General features: G+C 43.0%; 1 protein-coding gene across 1 annotated transcript in view; it reads left to right on the plus strand.

The window, feature by feature from the left end:
• E2F3 (E2F transcription factor 3) overlaps window positions 1–13,475 on the plus strand; it is a 69,525-nt gene extending 56,050 nt beyond the window's left edge. Inside the window, exons 2-7 of the mRNA XM_058285301.2 lie at window positions 1,407–1,518; window positions 2,889–3,090; window positions 4,610–4,768; window positions 7,372–7,486; window positions 8,804–8,939; window positions 10,222–13,475. Coding sequence (XP_058141284.1) covers window positions 1,407–1,518; window positions 2,889–3,090; window positions 4,610–4,768; window positions 7,372–7,486; window positions 8,804–8,939; window positions 10,222–10,484 — 987 coding nt within the window. The 3' untranslated portion in view covers window positions 10,485–13,475. The remainder of the gene's footprint in view (window positions 1–1,406; window positions 1,519–2,888; window positions 3,091–4,609; window positions 4,769–7,371; window positions 7,487–8,803; window positions 8,940–10,221) is intronic.
• The last annotated feature ends 11,995 nt before the right edge of the window (window positions 13,476–25,470 follow it).

Genomic DNA, 25,470 nt, shown 5'->3' on the forward strand with positions numbered 1-25,470 from the left:
TCTTACATTGATGGTGCTCGTCTTACATTGATGGCGTGCGTCAATCTATATGCGCCACGCGTGGCTAGCGGCCACCATACTGGGCAGGACAGGCTTACCCGGTGACTTTCACAGAGGTGCCGGCTTCCTGTGACAGCCGATTGCTGTTACCTGTGTTTTTAGGTCGTGGTGAGCTATTTTGAAGTTGCCACCTTCGAGCATTAGAAGCATCCGCCCCAAACTGAGCCTGACTCCACTCCGTGCTGGGGGTCCGGCTGGTGCCACTGCTGCCGTCAGCCCTGCCGTGCTGCGTGGCCAGTCAACGCCTGGACACTGAGCCCTGAGGAGGCAGGCCCATGACTCCCTCCCTAAGCCCAGTGCCCAGTCCATAAAAGCAGTGTTTAGGGAGCACAGGGACGGGGATCTACCCCAGGTCTGAGAACCAGAGAGTTTGGCTGGAGGGACGGGAACTCGAGTTCCATGGTTCCTGCCGCATCCTCAGCTTCTAGCCCCATGCCTGGCATACGTGGAATGAGTGAGTAAATTTACAAAGTGTCTCTTGCGTCTGATCTGAAGGATCGTTGGATTGGCCCAACTGAGGGTCCGAGGATGGTCGTTCCAAGTGAATAGGGTCCGTATGCTGGCCCAGCCTCCAAAAATACCCCGGGGGTATTTTTGAGAGTTAGAAATTTAGGTGAGGGCTCCTCCTCCTCCAGGTTTGATGACAAAATGGAGAGATCAATACGAGGTGAAGCCCGAGATTGCGTGTTGGCCACATCTGTCGCTCTCATGGGTGAACGGGCAGTCTGACCAGCCCCGCCACTCTTTCATGAAATACACTTTCTGGGTGGTTGCGAACCTACGGAAAGCCAGGCTCTGTGCCAACCATTGGGTGCACAAAGATAAATGAGAAAGAATCCCTGCCTTTAAGGAAATGACAAACAGATAACTCAAGTAGCCCGTACAACAGATCCCACAAGTGTTAGGGTAGAAATCAGCAGTGTTTAGGGAGCACAGGGACGGGGATCTAACCCAGGTCTGAGAACCAGAGAGTTTGGCTGGAGGGACGGGAACTCGAGTTCCATGGTTCCTGCCGCATCCTCAGCTTCTAGCCCCATGCCTGGCATACGTGGAATGAGTGAGTAAATTTACAAAGTGCCTCTTGCGTCTGATCTGAAGGATCGTTGGATTGGCCCAACTGAGGGTCCGAGGATGGTCGTTCCAAGTGAATAGGGTCCGTGTGCTGGCCCAGCCTCCAGGGCTGCCATCCCACCCTGGGGGACCCCAAGACGCCGAATGCAGTGGAGCAGAGGTGGTGAGAGTGGGGGGAAGCCCGCGGCGTCGGGCAGCGGCCAGCCCCCAAGCAGCCTCACCTCTCGTTCCTGTCCACATGACCCGTGACGAACGCCCCTTCTTTTGTGTTGCAGGCGAAGCGAAGGCTGGAGCTGGGAGAAAGTGGTCATCAGTACCTCTCAGATGGTTTAAAAACCCCCAAGGGCAAAGGAAGAGCCGCGCTACGAAGTCCAGATAGCCCGAAAAGTAAGCGTTCTTTCCTTCCTCGCCTCCTCCTCTGTGGTGTGGGGTTCCCAGCTTTCCAAGCTCGTGGCTGGTAGGGTGCCAGGGTGTGGCTAGCACTGGCATGTGCCTCCTTCCTCGTCTCTTTCTGTGCCTGTCCGAAAGACAAACCCAGCGCCTGCAGACAGCACAGGGCCGCCTCGTCCCTCGGGGACTTCAGGGGACGAATGTGTGCAGTGTCATTTTCAGCTCAGAATGCAAGCCACTTGGCATCATTCTATGCTCAAATTTAATTTTAACTTGCCTTCATGGACACTGCTTCAGAGTCTAAGGTTAACTGGGTCTAGACAAACTGCCGAAGCCAGTTACGTCTGTGCCGACCTCAATCTCCAGCTCAGCATACAGCAGCAGGAGGGTTGATGGAGACCAAGAAATTAGCACTAGTTTCCCTTTCCATCCAACGCCGTCATTGTTTCTTTTAGGAGAGAGAAAAGTAGGCTAGAAATCCCCCAATAGTTCCTTTATGCTCTTTACGTTTAATATAAAGGCTAAATTCGAGTATTTCCTCCTTTTCCTATCCCACTCAGGCAATCACAAATTGTGCCTAATGCTAAATTAAACATTTGACCTGCACGCCTGCCTGTAAGAGGATAAATAACAAGATGAAAGGAAGACATTTCATTCAAAAGAGGTGGGGAGATTTGATAGAAAACCTTTTTCAGGTATTCTCCATCAAAATTAGGCATTTGGAAAATTGGCCAACAAGTTAAAAATACGCAAACATTGGGGAGCGAGCATAGCTCGATGGTTGGGTACCTGCTTCCCATGTATGAGGTCCTAGATTCAATCCCTGGGACCTCCTTAAAAAGAAAGAAAAGGAAAAAAAATTACCCAGCCTGGGGCCTCCCTGTGACCCTCACTTAGAACACGGTTAACGTGGGCCTGTTGCAGACCCTGTCCTGGGACGCTGGAGAAACCCCTAACATGGGACCATCAGGTCGAGCCCCACAGGGTGCTGAACCTAAGAGGCTCTGGCACTTTTTCATTCATTCAACAGATATTTTTGAGCACCTACTGTGTGTGAGATCCTTCACTAGACCCAGGGACCAGGGTAAGCCAAGTAGAAACGACAGAGAAATCCAAAGTAAAATACTTTCATGAAATGCAGGATTTTTCACTGTCTCTTCCTTTTCTAATGAAGCAGTGTTATCGCTTTCTCCCTCATCCTGCCCAAACCACAGCAACAGCAGCTTTGCTTCCGACACTAACACTTGGGCTGCAGTGGGGAAGGGGGCTTGCTCAACTGCAAAGAAGCCCTTCATTTCTTTACCTTCCCCCCTACCCCCTACCCGCTCGGTTTTTTGTTTTTCTTTAAGCTCCAAAATCTCCCTCAGAAAAAACACGGTATGATACGTCACTTGGTCTGCTCACCAAGAAGTTCATTCAGCTTCTGAGCCAGTCCCCCGACGGGGTCTTGGATCTGAACAAAGCTGCCGAGGTGCTGAAAGTGCAGAAGAGAAGAATCTATGACATCACCAACGTACTGGAAGGCATCCACCTCATCAAGAAGAAGTCGAAAAACAACGTCCAGTGGATGTGAGTACAAGCCCACAGCCCGCACACAGGCACACCCCCACCCCCACCCCCCGTCTCCGACAGGATGATTTCCAAGTGGGACAAGGTTTTCTCCTTGTCCCAACTTCCACGCTTCATTTCTTTCCCTCTCCTATTCCTTTTTTTTCCTCCATCATGCTGTCTTCCCTCCGAAAATCCTTGAATCTTTAAAAAGAGACTGGCTATTTAGATACTGTCAGAAATAGCAGTTTATATTTAATGGTCCTCAAGTAAGGAAATCGTGGATTAAATTGTGCCACTGTAGACATAAGCCAGAAAGCTGTTCACCTGCAACAGTGGTGTCTGCGTTCATGCTCACAGACGTGACCTAATAGATATCCTCTTCTTTGGCTGTCTCTAATGCAAGTCTGGGAATTAACTGCCCTACGGGTCATCTGCATGTATATGAATAATCACACAAGTCTATATCCTTATCCATGGTCATAACAGCAGATCGACTCCTCTTCTGTGTAAATTAAGGCAAGACTTAATTACTTCGCTGCCTCGATCCCTTCTGCAAAGTGGGGATGGCAACTCTGTGCCTTGTATACTCACACATACGATTAAATGTACAACCACCTCATTGGTGCGTTAAGGACAGAATGCCCAGAGAGCCATTTCTTTACAAGGACAGTATTAAACTACTAAAACACGGGAGACTGCCGTCATCAGCTGTGACACATGTTCCGCACCCACGGAAGGTGCTGTTGGTGGAGAGGTGTATGGGGCTCCCCTCTTTCAGGCATGATTGTTCTATACACCCACAACTTCTCTAACAAAGAAAAAAAATTGAAATAATAAAAAGCATTGTGGGATGGGATAGATCCTATTTACAGGGTGCTTTTGCAAACAGCATAAGATGAGCAAGTAGCTGCTTTTTTTGTCCCCCCTTTTTCTTCTGGAATTTTGTGATGGTTCAGCCAGCTCTCTTGGCCCTCGGGTTTAGAGAAGCCCTGCTGGTATCTGAGTCTATTCCAGCATCCAGCCCATGCATCTGTTTCCTTTACCTCCTTTTCTTTTTTATGTGTTGGTGTAAGACCCTCGGAAATCACCTGGATCTTTCAAGCTTGGTTTTTTTGTTTGTTTGTTTGTTTGTTTTTAATTTTAAACGATTCAGTCTTTTCTTTATCTCTAACATTTTTTCTTTTCTCTTTGTGAGGCACGTGAGTGCAGGGCTGGGGACAAAGGGGTGCTACCTCCTTTTGCCATCTGAATTGGCACACCTCCCCTGGAGGAAGGAGACCCAAAAATAGCAGTGTGGTTTTTTTCACTTAATTTCTACAGTGTGAATAGTGAAGGACTTTTACAAAGAAAAAAAAAACTACGTCTAAATGTTCTGGTTTTCACACTTGGTGAGCAGCATCAACATTTAACCAGCCATGTGCCTTCCCGCATCAGGAGGGCACATTCACCCCCTGACCATTCTCCCCCGCCCTCCCCCTGCCATGCCCGCTCCGGCCTCTCCTGAGTCGCCACGAAGCGTCTGTGTTTGGATTTCCAGGGGCTGCAGTCTGTCTGAGGATGGGGGCATGCTGGCCCAGTGTCAGGGCCTGTCCAAAGAAGTGACCGAGCTCAGCCAGGAGGAGAAGAGGTTAGACGAGCTGATCCAAAGCTGCACCCTGGACCTCAAACTGCTAACCGAGGATTCGGAGAATCAAAGATATCCTTTGTGCCACCTATTAACTGGGGGTTAGTGCCTTCTAGACTATTTCCAGAGTTGACAATCTGAATGGTGCACAAGGTAGAATTTTTCTCTGGTTTCATGCAAATAACTGTGAGTGTGTAAATATGTGGATGTGTAAGCCAACGTAGTCTTGCCTACATCAGTATTTATGGCAAGACTCATTGGCCTCGATCCTAACCTATCTCTTTGGATAGCCAGGTGGCACCTGTGTTTTAAAGCATTTTATTCATGTGTGGTTGGGACATATGGATATACTCTTCATACAGGGCCATAAGATCATCAGACACTTAAGGCATCAGATTAATATTAATGGCAACATTCAGCAGATTAATCTAGGGCTTCCCAGATTTTTGGTGGGTGTTGGCTGTTACAGTTGGGGTTCTCACATTCTCTTTTCTTATCATAGATAGTTAACAGTTGGAATTTGTTGACTTTAATTGTTGAAGGGTTTGAAAAGAGTATAGAAAAATCACACTACAACTTTTAAAGTGCATTATACTGAGTCCCAACACCAAAAATAGTCTCAAAAACCCCTCAAGGCCTGAGAAATCATGATCCATTTGTTCGTTTTATAAACCGTAGCCCTTGTAGATAAAATATGAAAAGCCAGGCCTTGTTCTCTACTTACTGAGTGTTTGTTGGCCTTTTCAGGAAAACTTGCTCATTTTCTCACTATTGACCTACAGGAGAGAGCTAGTGCTTCATTATGTAGACAAGAAGATTTTCCAGTATTTCCTATTATTAGTAGAACACCAAAACCAGTATTTTCAATTACCCTGACTTTAATTTTAGTTCCAAACTTATGGTTATTCCACATTTGTCTTCATAGACAGAAAATAAAATGTGGCCTGCCCAGTTTCTTCTGTGTCTCACCTTTAAGACTCTGCCTCTGGGGGTAATGGGGACATTTATTCTCAGTTCAGAAAGTTGCTAAATAAAAAGCTCGGTTTTTAAAAATCTGCAATTGTTCAGGAAAAGAATTAACCTTCTCAGCTGGTGAGTAGTGAAATGGAGAAAAGGTGTGAAGATTTGACTTCCCGAGGGTGGCTGGAGTAGGTTATAGGGGAAAGACAAGCCTAGCACTACTTAGGCTATCTCACTCTGTTTAATCGGCAGCCCCATTGCAGAGATGTGATGGTAATACGACTGGCCACTTTTCAGAACACGTGGCTTTATAGTGCTATCACCTGCCTTCGCTTTCTCTTAGGCCTTTTGTTCCAGGAAAGGAAAGCTTCCTCACAGGGCGGCTGCTAATCCAAGAAGCAAATTCAGGAGGGAAGCACTTTTAAGTTCGTAAGATTAGAGAATACGTTTGCACAATTGATTTCAATTCACCATTCAGTTCCCAGTTCCGTACAGCTAGTTCACAAATCTGTTGAAATTTTCCTTCCTGTAGCATGTTGAGTAATGGTAGATGAGCTTTTATTTTAATGAGTTCTTGTCACCTAGCTCTTTGACAGTGGACTATGGGGTAAGCACCTGATTATCCACTTTCCCAGTTTTCTCAATAAAAATTCCAAACCCAAGTCTTCTGTAAAGGCTGGATTGGCTCCCTCGATGGGATGACCAAGTGGTGGTCTAAAATCCGCCTGCCTCAACAGTCGCTCTCAAGTCGAACATTGACATAGCTGTTGTCTCAACTGTTGAGGCTTGAAGAGGATAGTCTTACAAGTATATGCAGATTTTATGTGTATGTGCTCCTTTTTCCTGAATTCATTGTTCCCTTCAGGTTCTAATAAGACTGTTTTAGCTATATTATTAGTATTACCTGCAGAAATGCCTTCATTGAGTTGTGATTTGCTGTTTTGTACTAGGCATTTTTTGCATATTAATATGAAAAAGCAACTGGTTAAAGACATGTCCATTATGTTATTTCATGTCTCTTATTTGAAAACATCATGTGAGTGGTTTCTTTTTTAGTGTCCAGTAAAAGTTCGCCTTTCTGGGCAAGCTTGTACTGTCTATTATTTTTTCATATAAAAAAGTACCATATTCTTTCATGATGTGCCTTTTAGCTTTGGCAGCCAAGATACTTAAAAGGATTGTTCAGTTCTCAGAGGTAAGCACCAAGAGTACTGAAATATTATTTTTATTCTCTTTAACAGAGAAATGATGACGCTCTTATCTGTAGGCAATATAGACTCACAACCGGCCCAGGTGCACTTAAAGCAGCTGACTGCCTGAGCAGTATTCTCAGTTGTTTCATTAATATATCTATTTGCTACTTGTTCATTTCACTTGAGGCTACTGACACTTGCTCATAGTCACACAGCAATAGAAGTAACGGAAGTATAAAAAAAAATGACTGGTAGAGCCTAAAGTGCTTCTGCAAACTGGGATCTGCTGTCATTCAATTTAGTAACAGAACACCTCCCGGGAGCTCATGGAATACCTGTGCTCCAGAGGAACCTAGTTGGAAAATCCCTGACCTAAATGGGTTTTGATCTTCTTTTTATAGTTTAACTATTCTCCTTATAATTCATAAAGTACTTGCAAGTTTTTCTGTGCATCTCTGTCGTTATTTTCATAATGGTTACATCCGAGGCAATTAGATGGAAAATTTCCTTAACACTCGTTACGTTAGCTTATGTTACATATCAAGATATTCGAAAAATTAGTGGCCTTAAAGACCAAACTGTTATAGTTGTGAAAGCCCCTCCAGAAACAAGACTTGAAGTGCCTGACCCATTAGAGGTAAGGAGCCAGCGTCTTTGTTCATCTGCAGAGATCTTTCTGGAATGCCTGAAGTCAAGGACTCATTGACTCGTGTTTAAAGTCTGTCCCCTCCTGAAAACTTGATAGTTTTCCCATCTATTTTACTTAACCCTAAAATAAATAAACATTTCAACAGTTTGATATTTATTGAGGGTCCTAAGAGTCTAATTCTAACGTGACAGGGCATTCAACTCAGTAGCAAATGATACCCTGACCCTCTTGTGCTTTCCTGCCTTTTTCATGATTTGCTGTCTGGTGGTTCTGATCAGTTTCAGCAGTTTTGGAAATTTTATGCTGAATATCCTGTATATGGTCCCCATTGTGAATAGAGATATTTTAAAAAAATTTTCATGTAATTAACTATAAATAAGTTATAAATAGTAATGTATTACTCATCTTAATACATTTTAATAATTTATCATGTCTAACATGTTGACTTTAAGGAGTCAAGTGGGACTTGGGTTACCTGATAAACTGGAACTGTGTCAAAAATTAGGTACTGTATTTCTGCGGTTGTTTTCAAATATACTTTGGTAAGATAAGTCCAGACAATAACTGTAAGGTAGAAGGGGGGAGGGGAACCACTGAAGTTAAAAATGAGAGTGAAATTTGCAAGCTCCCATCTAGAGAAGAGTTCCCCCTTAAATAACATTCATTCCATGACCTAGATGAAGAGGAATTTTAAATATTAGTGTGCTGCATTCTCTTCTTAGGTTCAGTTCCCAGCATATAACAATACTATTCATTTGCTGGTTATTAAATTTCAACATAAAAGAACCCTACCTAAAGGACTGATGACACAGAAATGCTGTATTTTGTAACACTTAAAGTGCCTTTTAATAATTTGCAGGGAAGAGACATATTTGAAGAACACAATTTGCCTCACCCATGGTGCCATTTCCACATACAGACCGAAAAAAGTATTCTCTCTCGAGAACAGGAGATGGCAAATTTCTGTCCAGGGACAGAGAGTAAATAATTTTGACTTTGCGCTCCCTGCAGCCTCTGGACACTGAGGTGCTCATCTCCGCGGCTCTAGCTTGAGAGCAGCCAGGGCAACACATAAACAATCGCACTTTATTTACACCACCAGGTGGCAGGGGCCGATTTGGCCCCCAGGCTGTCTTTTGCTGACCCCTGCTCTAGAGAACGAGCGTTAACAAAGGTAGACTGCCAATTACAAAGCAGATGGACAATGAACCTCACTCACTTTTCCAGGTTTGGATGGAAATCACTATAGTTTTCATTTCTAAAAGAATGTTCAGTTTGGACACCTCCCACTTCTTCTGTTCACAGAGCCTGCAAATACATTTGTCAAGTACCCAAGGACCCATTGAGGTTTATTTGTGTCCAGAAGAGACTGAAACACACAGTCCGATGAAAACAAACAACCAAGACCACAATGGGAATATCCCTAAACCCACTTCCAAAGGTAAAAACTGTACTTTTGACATTTGGAAGCCATGTTAAAAAAAAAAAAAAAAAAAACCTGCAGGTGGCTAGAATGAGTCCCGTATTAGCTTCACAAGTCTAGGCAAGAAACGAAAACTTCTCTTCTTATTAAGGCCACTTTTTAAAAAGGCATCCTGCGTGGTTTACAGTAATAATGATCTTGGACAAAGGATTCTTCACCCACTTACAGAGCCCCTTCGGGCTCTTGCCATTTAGTGATTCATCAGCTACACTTGGCTACACACCTTTGAGTGATGCTATGGGGATCATTAGAAAGGGAAACATAAGAAGTTTGGAGAGAAAAGCTTTTCATCTAAGCAGTTTTGTCTTAAAATTGTGATAGGCAGAGGATAGGGGAGGAAAATTAATTTAAATTTCCTCCTTACTGTCCTCCCTGGAGCATAGGAAGCTCTTTGCAGTTTTTTTTCCATTTTAGCTCAGAGATCTGAATTTCATTTTTTTCTCCTGCAGCCTCCCAATATAGCAGCAAGAATAGGAGTGATTTAAGTAAATAGGTCTGGTTTAACACTGAGTGAAAATATAGCCCCTCAAATGGTAAAACAGAAGACCATCTTTTCTTACTATAGAAATTCCAAGTGGGTATGTCTTATTGTTAGTACTTTCAAAGGTACCTTTAATAAGCTGGCTGTTCCAAAAAGACTAAATTAAAAACGGGTGAGTTTTTACAAGGGAGCCAACTTTTCAATGTGTTTTGTTTGCCTTTAAATGACTAAAGGATATCAAAAAGAAGTTTTTGAACTTATCAGCATCCAGTCTTCGAAGCTGTTTGTATTCTTATTTGCTAACATGGGTATTTTTTAAAAAAAATAAGTAGGAACTAGAGTTAGTAGTAATATTTTGAGGATGGTCTTACATAGTTTGTAACAAATGTCTCACAACGATGCCAGATGTTGATGGAGGGGTGATATAAGGGACTCCTGTATCATGTTATTCATGTTTACTTGGTAAGTTCACAACTTTTACTATACACTTATTGTTTACATGTTCATGTATGAATGATATACTTCAAATAAAGGAAAATTTTACAGAATTAAAAAGTACACTAGGACAGAGAAAAGCGCAAGTCATTCTTGCATGCCTGTTATCATGAAGGTGGTCTTTGTCATAAAAGTCATACAGTTGCCTTTAGCAGAGGGTACATGCTTTTTTAATAATAAGCAACATATACCTTCTTCCAAATGATTCCCTGGATTTTCTCCTAACTTATTTTTTGTTTCCACCCATTTTTTTGTTTGTTTCAGACTTGGCTTCAACCAACTCAGGACATAGCGATTGCTCAGTTTCTATGGCAAACCTTTCTCCTTTAGCCTCCCCAGCCAACCTTTTACAGCAGACTGAGGACCAAATCCCTTCCAACCTCGAAGGACCCTTTGTGAACTTACTGCCTCCCCTGCTCCAAGAAGACTATCTGCTAAGCCTCGGGGAGGAAGAAGGCATCAGTGATCTCTTCGATGCTTATGATTTGGAGAAGCTCCCACTGGTGGAAGATTTCATGTGTAGTTGATTGTGCTTTGTGTGAATTCTCCTTACAAACCAATATATATATATATATTTTTTATCATGGAACCAGAACGTCTGTCATGCAGTGTTGTCCCTTCCTACCTTCTCCCTCCAAGATATTATCATGAAGTAAACTACAGACTCCAGAACACAGCTGACGTTTTAATGAATTAAAAAAAAAATAAAATTGTCTAAACGTACAGTCGCAGGCTCCCCCGGGAAAGCCCTGCTTCGTCCCAGGCTTCCAAACCCCCCCACCCCCCGGATGAGTCAGCAAGTGAGAAAATGTGCAATCAGGTGTCCAACGTGGACTTCCCCTGCCCCCCGGATTGGCTTGCTGTGCCTGACGGCCGGGCCGCCGCCCGGGGCCTGGCCACGCAGCCGCCGCGGGAACAGCGACCTTCCCTAACAGCATTTCAAGCCGTGCCTTCGACGCAGAATGCATGTCCTTGGTGTCTGCTAATACGGAACGGAACTGCCGGAAGTGTAAACTTGAAGTCACGCGAGAGGATGGAATGGCTCGCTTCATCTCTTCTTAGGAATACTGAAGCCGCTGTCATAATTCAGTTTAAAGCTCTGTACTGTCGGTCACGCACGGAGGCCGCGGGAGCCTCCACAGCCTTCCGTATGAAGACCCTCTTCTCAGATCGTCCTCGCAAACACAGAAGAATAGTCGAGTCCCGCCCCTCTCAGCCGCTGTGGATTTTCCCCGGGCCCCGTACACCACGCCCCTTCCCCCACCCCCGCGTATTTCTGAAGTTTAACATTTATTTGTAGCAAATGCCTACTTAGGAGCTCTTCGTGGATTGTTTTGAACTTTTCCTTTTTTTTTTTTTGGCTGCCATTTAAGCATTCCTGTGGCACCCGTCACCGTTTCGGTTTCTCTTGTTGACTCTGAAGTGGTTCTTGCCAACCCAGGTCAGCTGGGCCGAGGGCGAGCCCCGCGGCGGGTGAGGGTACCCGCGCCCGGGTGAGGAAGGGTCGCCCGCCGCGGCACGCGGCTGCCTTCCCGGCAGGCGGCTCGGCGGCGCGGGCGGCCCCGGGCAGGAGCGCCGGGCTCGCGGCAGGTAGGGGCCCCTCCACCCTCGGGCTCCCCGCCCCCGGGGCCGGGGAACGGGCTCCCTCAGCATTGCACTCAGGGCGACCACCTCTCAGGCTGGGGCCAGGCGCGGCGGCCTCGGGGACAGCGCGGCCTTCACCTCAGCCGGAGGGGCGGCCCCCGCGGCCGGGTCCCCGTCCCCTCTAGCTGGAAAGGAGCGAGTTGGACCCCGGAAAGGAAGGGCCAGGGCGGCCCAGGGGGGCCCTTCCGCCTGGCGGGAGCGAGGCAGGGCACCTCAGGCCCGGCCCGGGGATGCGGGGGACCGCAGGGATGGTGGGGCGGGGAAGCAAACCCTCAAAAGGAACGGTTCACCGCGGATGCCCCGTGCCCGCGGCCGGCCCGGAGACGGTACTCGAGCGATAGGTGGTCCCCGAGGAACAAGGCGCCCCGGCGGGGGGAATCGGGAGATTGCCACGATATGCAAAGCGGTGGTGGGGTCCGAACCAGTGACACCAGCACTTTAAACTCCTCGTGTAGGCAGGCGCGGGTGTGTGTCGGGGAAGCGAAACCGAGGTGCAGGTGACGCCGCCCTCCCCTCAGCCGCCGCCCCCGCCCTCCTGCCCTCACACACTGGACCTGGTACGACGCCCCCGGGGCCCGAGAGGAGGCGCCGCCGCGGGGCCGGGCGGGGGGGCTCTGTGTTAAGTGCCTACTGGAAATGCACTGTGGGGTTTTTTCCTCTATGGGAAACCATTTATGCCAAGCTTTCCCCCCGTTGCCCCTATTTATCTCATCTGGTCAGCTGCCTCTGCTTCCAGCTTTGTGTAACCTTCGCCAGCTGCACAAAGCTGACTCTTCCAAAGTCTAGAGAGTGAGCTCACCTGTGTTTTGTTTCATTTCTTGTTCAGCCTTTTGGTAATGTAATGCCGTATTTATTGTTTGGAAAATGAAAGGAGTACTAATAAGTCTTAAAAGTTCCTTCACGTATGAGATTCTTTTTTTTTTTCTCCCAGTTAATGGGCTTAACTGATGTGTGTTAAGTAGATGTCCCATACTGTATTCTGTTTGCATTTGTCATTTTATTTTTGACATAGTATCTGGCACACCAAGTGGGTTAGTACTGCAGTATTTGTGTTACTTTAAGTACTGAGTATGCAGGTTTCCTGGTACCGTTGAGTTGCTGCTATTAAAGCTTACACATGAAATGGCTAAAAGTTACAAGCGTGCGAATTACGACTGCGTGAGCCTTAGTAAAATGTACAGAGGGCAACACATGAGCTGTCAAACAGTGTTAGGTGTGTGTTTATATGTACAGATTTGTGCATAGTGATGGTTTTATTTAAGTCGATATGTAGTCTACTCACGTTTTCATTATCTAGCAATTTTGTACAAAGATAGCAATTAATTTGTAAACACTGCCAGAATATTTTCTAGCTGGTTTGTAATTTTTTAAAGAGTGTATTTTTGTTTTTGTTTTTTCGTCGTGGTTCTTGTTTTCACTTTTTTGTTGTTAAGTGTAGATCTGTAAATAAAATTGCAGTATTTAAAGCTTTAGCTTTCAGGAAAAAGAAAGTAAGAAGTCAGTGTGTGCATGACAACTCGTGTGTATGAGAGAAGGAATTTGAAGGAAGATGCCTTGGCGAGAAGTCGGGTGGCGCTTGTCAGGTTGTGGGAATTTCTTTTCCTACAGTGTACATGATTTTGTAAAAAGGAAGTATTTCTCCCAAAGTTGGGAGTAGGCAAACTACTAATCAGTTTAGCTTTGTGTTGTATGCTAGTTTAAAAAGAAAATATGTAATATAATGTAAAAAAAAAAAAGCTTTTATGATGGATTTTGTAAATAGATTTGTTACAGGATGACCTGTTCTCTAGCTGTGATCTTACCACTTCAAATGGGTGTAATTTGAATAAATTTTGTATGGTAAAGGATCAATAAAATGATTTTTTTTAAGAGTTCAGATTTGTGGATGGACCTTTTAAAATATTATGCGCCTATATTAATTTAATCCTTGAAGACATTCTTTAATATCTAAATATATATATATTCATAGTTCCCCCACCCCCCCCCCCAAGATGGCTCCCTTGTCTGTTTGCTTGTTGTTTTTGCTTGTTGTCTGCACGTTGTTTGTCTTCTTTAGAGGCCCCAGGAACCAAGCCTGGGACATCCCTTGTGGGAGGCAGGTACCCAACTGTCTGAGCCACATCTGCTCCCCAAAGCCAGTGAATTTTAATCCACAGAGCTAGTTATCCTCCCTGTACTAGATCCTACTGTAATGCCACCTATAAAAACAGATTAGGATTTTTTTTACTGAAGTCGTATGCATTGTATGTACATATACATGAACACAATCAATATAGAAGCATATGAAGTAAAGAAAAATCCTTCACCCCAGAGCTCACCACTGTTCACACGTTTCTTGTTTGTGTTCTGACAGTCCAGTCTTTTCCAAGGCATGTACAAACACGTGCATGTGTATTTTAATAATCATTTTACCATATATGCTAGTCTACAGATTTTTTTTCTCACTAAATATATCTTGGACATCATTCCACATTTGGTCGTTCTTTTCAAAGGGTGTACAGCATTCCATTGTTTGGGATTTTATTTAATAATTTACTTAACTACATAATCTCCAACTTGAGAGGTTTTTTGTTTTGTTTTGCTATAAAAAATATATAAGATTTTATTGGTGCTTACAATATGCCAGTTACTATTTTAAGTGCTGTATATGAGTGGTCTATGTTTTTTCAAAGTATGTGTCACTACCTAGCATTATGTTACACACTTACTTAATATCTGGCTCCTAGAATGTAAGCTTAGTGAGGAGGGGTACTTTGTTGCATTCACTCTTGTGCCCAAAGTTCTTAGGATAGATAAATATCTGATGAATGAATTATCCCCATTTTGCAGGTGAGGAGTCTGAGGCTCAACAATGTTAAAAGAAAAAAGGCCCAAAGGCCTTTTCTACTCTTCATCTTCATCTAGTACTGATCCTTTTCGGTTTTTAAGAAATATTTTTGTGTTTCATCTTTACTTCTGCCTAGAGCCCCGTTTTCCCAGATTTGGGGAGCCTGATTCCATTATCTAACAGCTGCTATCTCAGCCAGGCAGGGAACTGCTCATTTGGCCAGCAGGCGTCCTGAGGTCAAACCAATAATATAAACTGAACAAAACTGCACAGACAGGCACTCCTTCCAGGTAAACTGCTGATGGAAAACCAGCCAACAAAACAAAAATTGCCCTGTAAAAAAGCCATTGAAAAATTTAGGCAAGACAAATTTGAGTCAATCGCGTAGAGCTGCATCCTTGAAAAAGGTGAATATGGAACTAGGCGTGTAAATATTTTATAATTCAAAACCTCACTAGTGTATAGTTTTAAAAGGCTCTACACCGGGCGGAATTTAGAAATCAGTCTAGTAATATTAAGAGACAGGAAAAAAAAAAAAAGATCATTACAGAAAAGGAAAGTTCTCTGTGGAAAGCCATGGAAGCAAGAAGCTGAAAGCAACATAAACCGGAAGAGAAGGGGGAAATCCAGCAGATGCCATGTGACAGGAGCCAAGGATGGCCTGAGGCTGGTCTCCAGAGGAAAGCATTGCCTGACAATGCCTTGATTTGGACATTTGTCTCAGCCTCAAAACTCAAACACACTGATTCCCCTCTACACGAGTACAAGCACCTGGCAGGAGTCCTTTTTTAGATGAAAGAGCCTATTTTATCCTGAGAAAGGGTCTCCACTGAGTCAGGCCTTGCAAATGGAACTAGAGCAGGAGAACAGTAAACCATGTGCTAGCGCTGGCCCAAGTCACCACTCCTACAGCCCCACTGGCTCCAACAAGCCAAGGATGAGGTCAAACATCTCCTTTCCCTCTTAGGTCAAGCCTAAGTAAAAGCCATTGTGCTCCCCTTTTCTAACACGAGACAAAGTCAGGATGAGTGAAAGAACCCAAACTCAAGTCTGTCCAGCTACAAAATACGTGACCTTGGAATGATCAGAGTCTTCTGGTTCTCACTCACCTTCCCATCCTCCTGCCCTTTTACATTATATGGATGTTTACCTCCAACCCCAGATGCCTAGCAAACCTTCCAACTAGATTATAAATCATTAGCATTTTCTGGCTTTCAAGGTATTTAGAACTTTAAAAAGAGATGGATGTCTGCCCAAGTAGGCAACCTATCAAGTGTGAGCACCTCCTAATGTCTGCACTAGCCAATTACACATCATTTGATTATATCCTCATCATAATTCTCTGTGGTGGGGATCCTAACCTTCATGCCATGGACCCCTTTTACAATCCAGGGAAACATACAGGACTCCTCAAAATAATGCTTTTAAACACAAAAATATAATACCTAAATTTGCAGAGGAAATGAAATACTGTATTTTGAAATGCAGTTATCAAAATATTTAAGACAAAACCGATAGAGAAATATATGGGCATTTAAACTCAAGGTACAGCAGTGGTTCGATTAAGTATCATAATTAAAAAGTCGTGATGTTGGAGGAGCGGGTTGACCATTCTGATGCCACTATACATGTATACTTGAGCAATTAAGTAAATGAATGGCAGATGGTAGGAGCAATCTCACTTCTGTGCAGCTAAGTAATGATCCATGTGATAATGGATTAGACTTGGAGACATCAGTATGAATTCATGTTTGGCTTAAAATAGATACAGGTGGTTACACACAAAAGTATTTATAGATATGTGCCTACACAGAGGTTAGTAATGCACACATATTTCTGTGCACACTCAGTTGAGAGGGCCTATAAGTAATGACCACCCTGTAGCAATGAGCACACCTAATGTCCAGATCTTGATTCTAGAAGAAAAGAAACCAGGGCTCCCAAGAAAATGGTTGGTTCTAGAACTTGGGCAGGAAGTATGTAAGATGATCTTGAGTCCTCCTCTAATGCCAGAAATTAAGGACATGTTCAGAAACAAAATTAAAAACCACAATGATGAGGGGTATGTCAAAGGGGCACAGGAGCCAACTGAAAGAGCTCTCTGTTGCCAAAGCTGGAACAATTTAAGCAACAAGTAACTTTACAATAGAGAAATCTAACGAAGAACACTTCGCGCAGGTGATGCAGCCTCGATAGATGTGATGGAAATGGCCTTTTACCTCTGGTCTTCCTCTTGATAACCCATAACCCAAGTCTTATTATGAGGAAAGCCTCAAAGGCCAGTAACAGGGCATCCTACAAAAAACCTGACCAGTACTCCCCAAATGGTCATGGTCACCAAAACAAGGGAAGTCTGAGAAACTGCCACCCCCAAGAAGAGCCGAAGGAGCTAGGACAATAAGTGTAAGGTGGGACCCTGGAATAAAAAAAGGACATTAGGACTTGAGGTAATACTATTGTATTGGTATTGGTTCATTAAATGTCACAAATGTGCCGTACTGATAGAAGATTTTAATTTAAAGGAAAACTGGATGTGGAGCTTATGGAAACTCTCTGTCCTATCCAATTTTTCTGTAAATCTAAAACTCTTCTAAAGAATAAAATCTATTAAATAACACCACCAAAAATGTCCATAGTAATCACTCATTAAATGTCCATTAAGGGAAATATTTGTCCATCAGTCCATCAAGTATTTGAATGAACATCAAGTGCAGACTATATACCAAGCACTGTACTAGGTGCTGGAGTACAAATAGAAAGAGGCATAGTTCCTGTCAGCAAAAGAGTTTTCAGCGTAGTTGGGGGAGAAACAAATTTTAGCTGGAAGAAAGGAAATACCGAGCGCCAGATCTGGAATCAGCTATTTTTCTTCCTGAAGCCATTTGTTGGAAGACTTGGAAGGACAGATGGTTAGAAGCAAAATGGAAATGGAGGGAGTATGGAGCCTTGCCTCTGGAGAGCTTTACAAAGCTTGAGAGGTTTGGATCTGGGATGGGTTTGAGGCTAATTCCCAGTCCCTGACCTGGGGACGTGGGAGAGCTTACAGAAGACTGGGTAGGCACAACTCCAACGTGCATAGACAAATGGACTTATTCCCCAGGATCTAGAGAGCTGGGAGACCTAGAGCTGAATGAGAACCCTGACATGAAGGTAAACAACAAAATTAAGTTGTAGGTCATGGGATATATATGGAAAGTACTGAATAGAATTCATAGAAGCATCTATTATCTATGTGAGATCACCTACATGTTATTTGCTACAATTATCTATGGCTGCATAGAATTAATGAGCCTGGAGCCAATCAGAAGTTAAAGATGTAACATTTATAGCAGGAAGTTGTTGCTCTCCGTAGACTACAAAGTACAGGCCTTTCATTATACCCTTAAATCTAGGAATCGAAGGCTGAAAGACAAAGGAGTCTATTAAAGTATTCTGAAAGTTTTATAACACAAGAACTTATTATTATACTTTGTTATGTGTGAAGAGCACTCAAAAAGTTCTGGAGTTCCTTCTGATGAAGCGCCTGGGGAGAGCTGTGGAAAACAGAAGGGATGAAGTTGCATGTTATCAGGAAGGTGCCTCAGAAACAAAGGAAAATTCCAGCACTATTTCTTGGGGATGTTTGAAAGGCTTGGACGTCTACCATTTAACAGAATGCATACAGTTGGTGTCTGTAGGGAGGATCGGATGAGTCTTCTTTTTCCTATATCAACCACAGTGGCTGACTCCTCACAAATAAGGAACACAGCAACAGGCAGGAATAAAGCCCAGGGAATTAAAATAAGCAGGCTAGAAACCCAAAACAGCAGTCAATTTTCTAGTGTTTCAACTCAGGCAAATCCGTGTCAACTGGAAACAATCGAGAGTCACAGAATCTGTTGGAAAGCAATCTCCATCCAACAAGAAGGTGGTCTCATCATGTGACAATTCAATGATCTGGTTTTTCTTTCATCAAGCAAACAATCTCCAGGCACCTATTCCAACGTCCTTTCCACTACATCCACACGGTCTCCCAGTTCTCCCTACTAAGGCATGTGCATTAGAAACCTGCTTCTTCCCAGTCTTAGCCCAGAACCACAACCTGGCTTCTGGAAGATCCTCAACGGTGTTCTCCACTAGTGCTGTAATTCCTTCTACTCTTCCACATCATGTTTCAGGGGTGCCTGCCGATCATTATCCCCTTAACAAACAAGGAGAAGTGGAAACCATTAGCAAGCAGGGATTTGGATGACTTCTCAGTGTTTCTTTTGTACTTGGTTTTTGGTAAAAATGGATTTACCAAAATAGAGGAAGAATCAACTGGCAGCCGCATCAAAACCTGGTGTTCCATTTCCGCCTTGAAAGACGCAGACTTTCCTTCCTACAAACATGTTTCTGCATCTTCAAGGTCAGGGATATTTGCATCAGCTGAAGCCTAAATTATACTGTAAATCATATCCCGGGGTACCCCTTAGCTCTGTACAGGGCTTTACAGTTTACAAAGTACTTTCATATGCCTTGTCTCTTCCTCTGAAACCATTTATAACTGATGGCAACAGCTGCAGGAGTAACTAATCAATCTCAAAGTGACAGAACAGTATGTGGGCAGTGCTGTAAACGGAGGAAGAAAAGCATTTAGCTTTGAGCCATAACCTGGAGATCCAAGGAACAAGAAAGAATACTGCTTCCACATGGAGACCCAAAATAATGAGATCAGTGACTAAAAGTCAAACCATGCCTACAAAGAGCATGTTTAAATGAGTTAGGGATGGGAGGAAAGAGAGTATGCATATATGACACTTGAACACAAACAAGAGCAAACCAAGATGCTTAAGAAGAGCTAATTCTGGTTCTTGCCAAAGAGACAGTGCCATCACCATTAAGGCAGGGTTTCAGTATCTCTCAAGGGAGTAGAGTGGAAGCTAAAGACAAGGGCAGGCGTAGGGGTCTAACAAAGGAAAGAAGAAGATAGAAAGCGAAGAAGCAATCCCCTTACCCAAAGGAAAGGGGAAGATAGAAAGCGTAGAAGCAATCCCCTTACCCAAAGGAAAGGGGAAGATAGAAAGCGTAGAAGCAATCCCCTTACCCGGTAGCGGAAGGAGATAAACCAGCAGGTGGAGACCAAAGTTAGTTCCAAGGGAATAAAGAACTGGGTGGAACTCCTGGAAGTATGGGAGATTAGACAGACTGGGAAACCCTTTTACTACAAAACAGCTAGATTTGATGTAAAACAGTTGTAATTCCAAAAGGGCCAAAAGAGTAAAAGATTAAAAAAAAAACTTTACCTTAAAAAAAAGATAAATTTATTAGGCTGAAAATAAATTTTGAGAAGCACGCACATGGAAAAGACAGGTACACTTGAGGCCAGCTACCAATTTTATCACAAACATTATCCAAAACTAGTCTTGGGCCAACTCCCAGATTAATCAGAGAAATTGGAAGAAGGCTTTCGTGCTCCTGGCTCTCAAAAGAAGCAAACATAAATCCTCTCTGGAAGAGGCGTCATTAATGGAGGACCAAAGACTGAATCTACCAATATGAGCCCCAATTCAAAGATGATCAAACATGTAAGGAAATAAACCATCATTCGGAAGAGTGATCAAAAGCAACAAGCATCAGATTTAGAGCTCAAGGACTTCAAATTTTGGGATTATCAGGTAAAGACTATAACATCGTTATGTACGTCAAGAAATAAAAGATTGGGAAGCAGATTTGGCTCAACTGATAGAGCATCCGCCTACCACATGGGAAGTCCAGGGTTCAAACCCAGGGCCTCCTGACCCATGTGATGAGCTGGCCCACGCACAGTGCTGATGCACACAACGAGTGTTGTGCCACACAGGGGTGTCCCTGCATAGGGGAGCCCCATGCACAAGGAGTGTACCCTGTAAGGAGAGCTGCCCCGCACAAAAAAAGCACAGCCTGCCCAGGAGTGGTGCCACACACACAGAGAGCTGACACAGCAAGATGACACAACCAAAAAAGCAACAGTTTCCTGGTGCTACATGACAAGAATGCAAGCGGACACAGAAGAACACACAGAGAATGGACAGAGCAGACAATGGGGGGGGAAGGGGAGAGAAATAAAATAAATCTTTTTAAAAAATGATATAAGTTTCTATATGGATAACTTAAAAGAATTTACACATAAACGATTAGAAATATTGGGAGAGATCAACAAGGTGGCTAGATACAAGATTGGCATTTAAAATACCACTTGCGGGAAACAGACTTGGCCCAGTGGCTAGGGCGTCTGTCTACCACATGGGAGGTCCGTGGTTCACACCCCGGGCCTCCTTGACCCGTGTGGAGCTGGCCCATGCGCAGTGCTAATGCCTGCAAGGAGTGCCCTGCCACGTAGGGGTGTACCCGCGTAGGGGAGCCCCACGCGCAAGGAGTGCACCCGTAAGCAGAGCCGCCCAGCACGAAAGAAAGTGCAGCCTGCCCAGGAATGGCGCCGCCCACACTTGCCGTGCCGCTGATGACAACAGAAGCGGACAAAGAAACAAGATGCAGCAAAAAGACACAGAGAACAGAAAACCGGGGGAGGGGAGGGGAATTAAATAAATAAATAAATCTTTTTTTAAATAAATAAATAAATAAATAAAATACCACTTGCATTTCTATACAGTAGCCAAAAAAAAAAAAGCTAGAAAATGTCATTTAAAAAAAATTTTTTTTTAATTTAAAAAAAAATGACATTTATAAAAGTAATTGAAAATTTTATCTAGGAATAAATCTAACATAGATGTTTAAGAACATCTGATGGATAACAAGTTTCAATATCACAAAGATTTCAGTTGACTGCTAAACTGGCCTGTAGAGTCAATGTAAAATAAATCCCAGTAGGTGTTTTCAAGAAGCTTGATATATGGAAAAGCAAAAGCCCAAGATGAACTAAGACTCTTAAAGAAAAGAACAAGATAGGGGAATTTGTCCTACTAGATATCAAGCTAATTTTAAAGCTATAGTTAGTATAGTTTAGTACTGACTTATTTTATTGATGGATAAATTGTTATTATTTATTGATGGATAAGCTGAACTGAGGAACAAAATAGAAAACCTAAACCTATGTGGACACTTGATATTTAACAGAGGTGGCATTAAGTATCACTGGCCTCACCAACAAAGAGTATTGGTTCAATTGCTTATTCATATGAAATATAAAATTAAAATGTATCTTTATACCATACAGAAAACTCAATTCCCAATAAATTGAGAATTAAATGAAAAGTAAAACTTGCAAAATTTTAAGACATATTTATGCTTTAATGTTAAAGAAGAATTTCTTAAGATATAAAAATTACTAAGCATTAAGGAAAAGACTGATAAATTCAATGACATTAACATAAAAAAACTACTGATAACAAAAGAATTATAAAGAGGGAAGCAGACTTGGCCCAGTGGTTAGGGCATCCGTCAACCACATGGGAGGACCGCGGCTCAAACCCCGGGCCTCCTTGACCAGTGTGGAGCTGGCCCATGCGCAGTGCTGATGCCCGTAAGGAGTGCCCTGCCATGCAGGCGTGTCCCCCACGTAGGGGAGCCCCATGTGCAAGGAGTGCGCCCCGTAAGGAGAGCTGCCCAGCGCAAAAGAAAGTTCAGCCTGCCCAGGAATGGCGCCGTACACACGGAGAGCTGACACAACAAGATGACGCCGACAAAAAGAAACACAGATTCCTGTGCCGCTGACAACAACAGAAGCGGACAAAGAAAGAACACGCAGCAAATAGACGCAAAGAACAGACAATCGGGGCAGGGGTGAAGGGGAGAGAAATAAATATATAAATCTTTAAAAAAAATAAGTTATAAAGATAGTGAAAATTGGGAGAAGATTCTGACAGCGCATTTAGCTGTCAAAGTATTAGAACATACAAAGAACAGCAACAAATCAGCAAGAAAAAGATAAGCAACCCATTTGAAAAATGGGCATGGTCAAAGGTGAGTTAAAGGCTTTATACTGAAGAGTAAAGATGAAAGGACAACACACCTATAAAAGTGCTCAACTTCACTAGAAATTAGAAAAATAAAAATTAAGACCACTATTTCACACCTACTTGGTTGGTACAATTAAAAAATCTGATGCTAACACTTCTTGTAGAGTGGAATTGATATCAACACATTGGAAAACCAATTTGGTGAATTTGCATATCCAGAGATCCAGCAATTCCACTCCTAGAACTGTGGTTGGCATGCTTTTTCTATAACAGGCCAGGATTTGCAAGCTGGAGGGTCTCTGCCATAACTGCCCAGCTCTGCTGCGGTAGCACAAAAGAATGTATTAAATATATGTACACGAATGGGTGTGGTTCTGTTCCAATAAAAATTTATTTATGGATGTTGAAATTTGAATTCCATATACTTTTCATGAGTATTTAAATATTATTCCTCTTTCAGTTTTTCCCATTTATAAATATAAAAATCATTCTCAGCTCACAGTCTCTACAAAAACAGGCAGCAAGCAGGACGTGGCCTGTGGGCCATGGTTGCTGACCTCTGCTCTAGAAAAACTCCTTCCCAAGTGATCCAAGAGTCAGGTCTTGAATTGCATAAGAACTGGAAATAACCAGCCTTCGTTTAGAGGCTGCCGTGACAAATACCACACCAATGGTCAGCTTAAACAACGGGAATTGATTGCCTCACCATCTCAGAGCCTGGAAGGCTTGCTTCCCACCAGGGCCAGCAATCTGGCAGGCCAACAATCCTTGCGGCTCCTTGGGCCATCCCTCTCCTTTGTCTTTCAGGTACCACAGAGTTCTGGCTTCAGGCTCCTTCCTGGGGCTTTCTCTTTAAAAGGCTCTGAGTAATAGGGTTAGACCCATCCTGAATCACTTGGCCATACCTTATCTAGTAACACCTTCAAAAGGTCCTCCTTGTAATGGGTTCCACCCACAAAAATGGGATTAACAAGATGTTTGTTCTGGAGTTCATAACTCAGTCTGCCACACAACCCAAGTATTCACCCATACAAGAATGGATAAATGACCTGTAGTATAGTTGCATCACACATGGAGTATTAGATAGCAGTAAAAATGAATGCTGAACAGCTCCATGTACCAACCCAGAAGAATCTTGGATAAAATAATATTGGGTGAAAAAAAGTAACTTGTAAAAGACTACATACAGTTATTTTAGCAAAATGTAAAAGCAATATGTATTGTTAGGGATACATATATAAGCGACAGAACTAATTTTTTTTTTTTTAAAAGCTAGGCAATGATAAACACAAAATCAAGAGTTTTCTCTCTGGATGGAGGCTAGGCAATGGTTTGATTCAACAGTATTGGCATCTCATTCTGAAATTAGTTGGTGCATTCACAGGTGCTTATTTTTTATTATGCATCACGACTTACATATGTGACATATAAGACTTTCATATGTGAAATTATTACATCATTTTAAAAATTTTAAGGTTGGGTTCCACAGTGCCAGAAGACAGAGGTAACGGTGTTTTAATAACCAACTGGTCTTTAGAAGGCCAAATGTGATGTTTTATTACTCAGTGTATTCTTTCTTGATCTAGTTACGGGGGAAATGTTATAAATTACTATAGAAGAAAAAAAAATCATACCATGGATTACCTTAATCTTGCAGTTGAGAGCCATAATAAATGCTTCTGATAAACAGAGGAGAATTGGGTAGGATAAGGAGAAAAGTAAAAAAAGAAAAAAGAAAAAGAAAAGCTTTACAATATTTTTTTAAAAGCCAATTTAAAATCAGAAGCAGAAAACTTAGAAGAGACATACGGAGATGGGAGAATTTAGAGGTTGATTTCACCAACACTTCTGAGTGCCTTGCTGAGCTCCACTTTGAAGTACTGATGTGTGCAGACAGAGTGTCAGGAACTGCCCTTGATCAAAACTGCGTTTCCTCCGGGCGGCTTGTCCTGCTCGTTCACTTGCCTTCTCCTCAAAGGCTCCAGGAAAGACTTGGTGGAAAGATGCCAACAGGGCAGAGGCTGCAGGAGCAGGGAGAGTGGGGGAGCCTGAACCTTCCAGGTGTACTGTGCAGGTGCCCTGCCCCTTTCGGGATAATTTCCTAAAAATAAGGGGGGAAAACAAACAAACAAAGTTGGAGGAAGAAGGGCTTTCTGAGCCATTCTTGCTGATTTCCTACTTGCTGACCCAGGCTCACCTCCACATCCCACTGCCTGCTTCACACCTTCTTCTCTCCTGTCTCAGGTGCGCTGTCAGGTTATCCCTACCAGTGCGCTGGACTTGGAAGCACCTGCCCAGCACAGCCCCCCAGCCCAAGTCCTCCACCTGCCCCTCAATTTGAGTCTTCGCTATCCCAGACATTTCTCTTCCCGATTCTGGTTATAACAGCATACAGTTAATGGAAGAGCAGAGACAATAGAATGATATTCTATTAAATATTTTCTAGAAATAGCTGCTCCACTCAGTTTATTTATTTATTTATTTATTTATTTATTTATTTATTTATTTATTTTTTAATTTCCACTCCATTTAAAACTTTTTTCCAATTTATGGTGCTTTGGGGGAAATGTCATCTAATTTAGTATATGTTTTTCATCCTTTAATTATTTAGTGTCTTGAATTAAAATTATAGAGGTCTTACCTTTATGGCACACTCACCGTTTTTATCGTCTCATATTTCTTCAGGCTATTAGGTAGCATAACTGAAAAATTTATAACAAAAATTTATCAAAATTCCATAGCAGTTGTGAAAATTTCTCTTGGGTTAAGACTACTATTTTCTTATCAGGGCAAGGGGGTTACATGATGCTAGAAAAGGAAATGGGGACCATCCTCTGGCCTCTTCTTATTTTGGCACATACCATGTAAAGCTGTGACACCAAATGATGAAGATGGTATGGAAATCCTCAATTCACAGAGTTAAGGATAATAGTCAAGTTCCTACTGCTTCAATTACCAAAAATATAGTGGTTGCAATGGAGCCTCCCAAACTTAATTATATGGAGGTATAATTAAGGAAACGTTCCAGAATATTCTGGAAAATTCTAAATGAATGCCACCATGTTTACTTAACAGATTCAGATATACTCACAAAGACCCATCTTCTCTCTTGGTTTTGTTTTTTGT

Source organism: Dasypus novemcinctus, chromosome 22, assembly GCF_030445035.2.
Source record: "Dasypus novemcinctus isolate mDasNov1 chromosome 22, mDasNov1.1.hap2, whole genome shotgun sequence".
Lineage (NCBI taxonomy): Eukaryota > Metazoa > Chordata > Mammalia > Cingulata > Dasypodidae > Dasypus > Dasypus novemcinctus.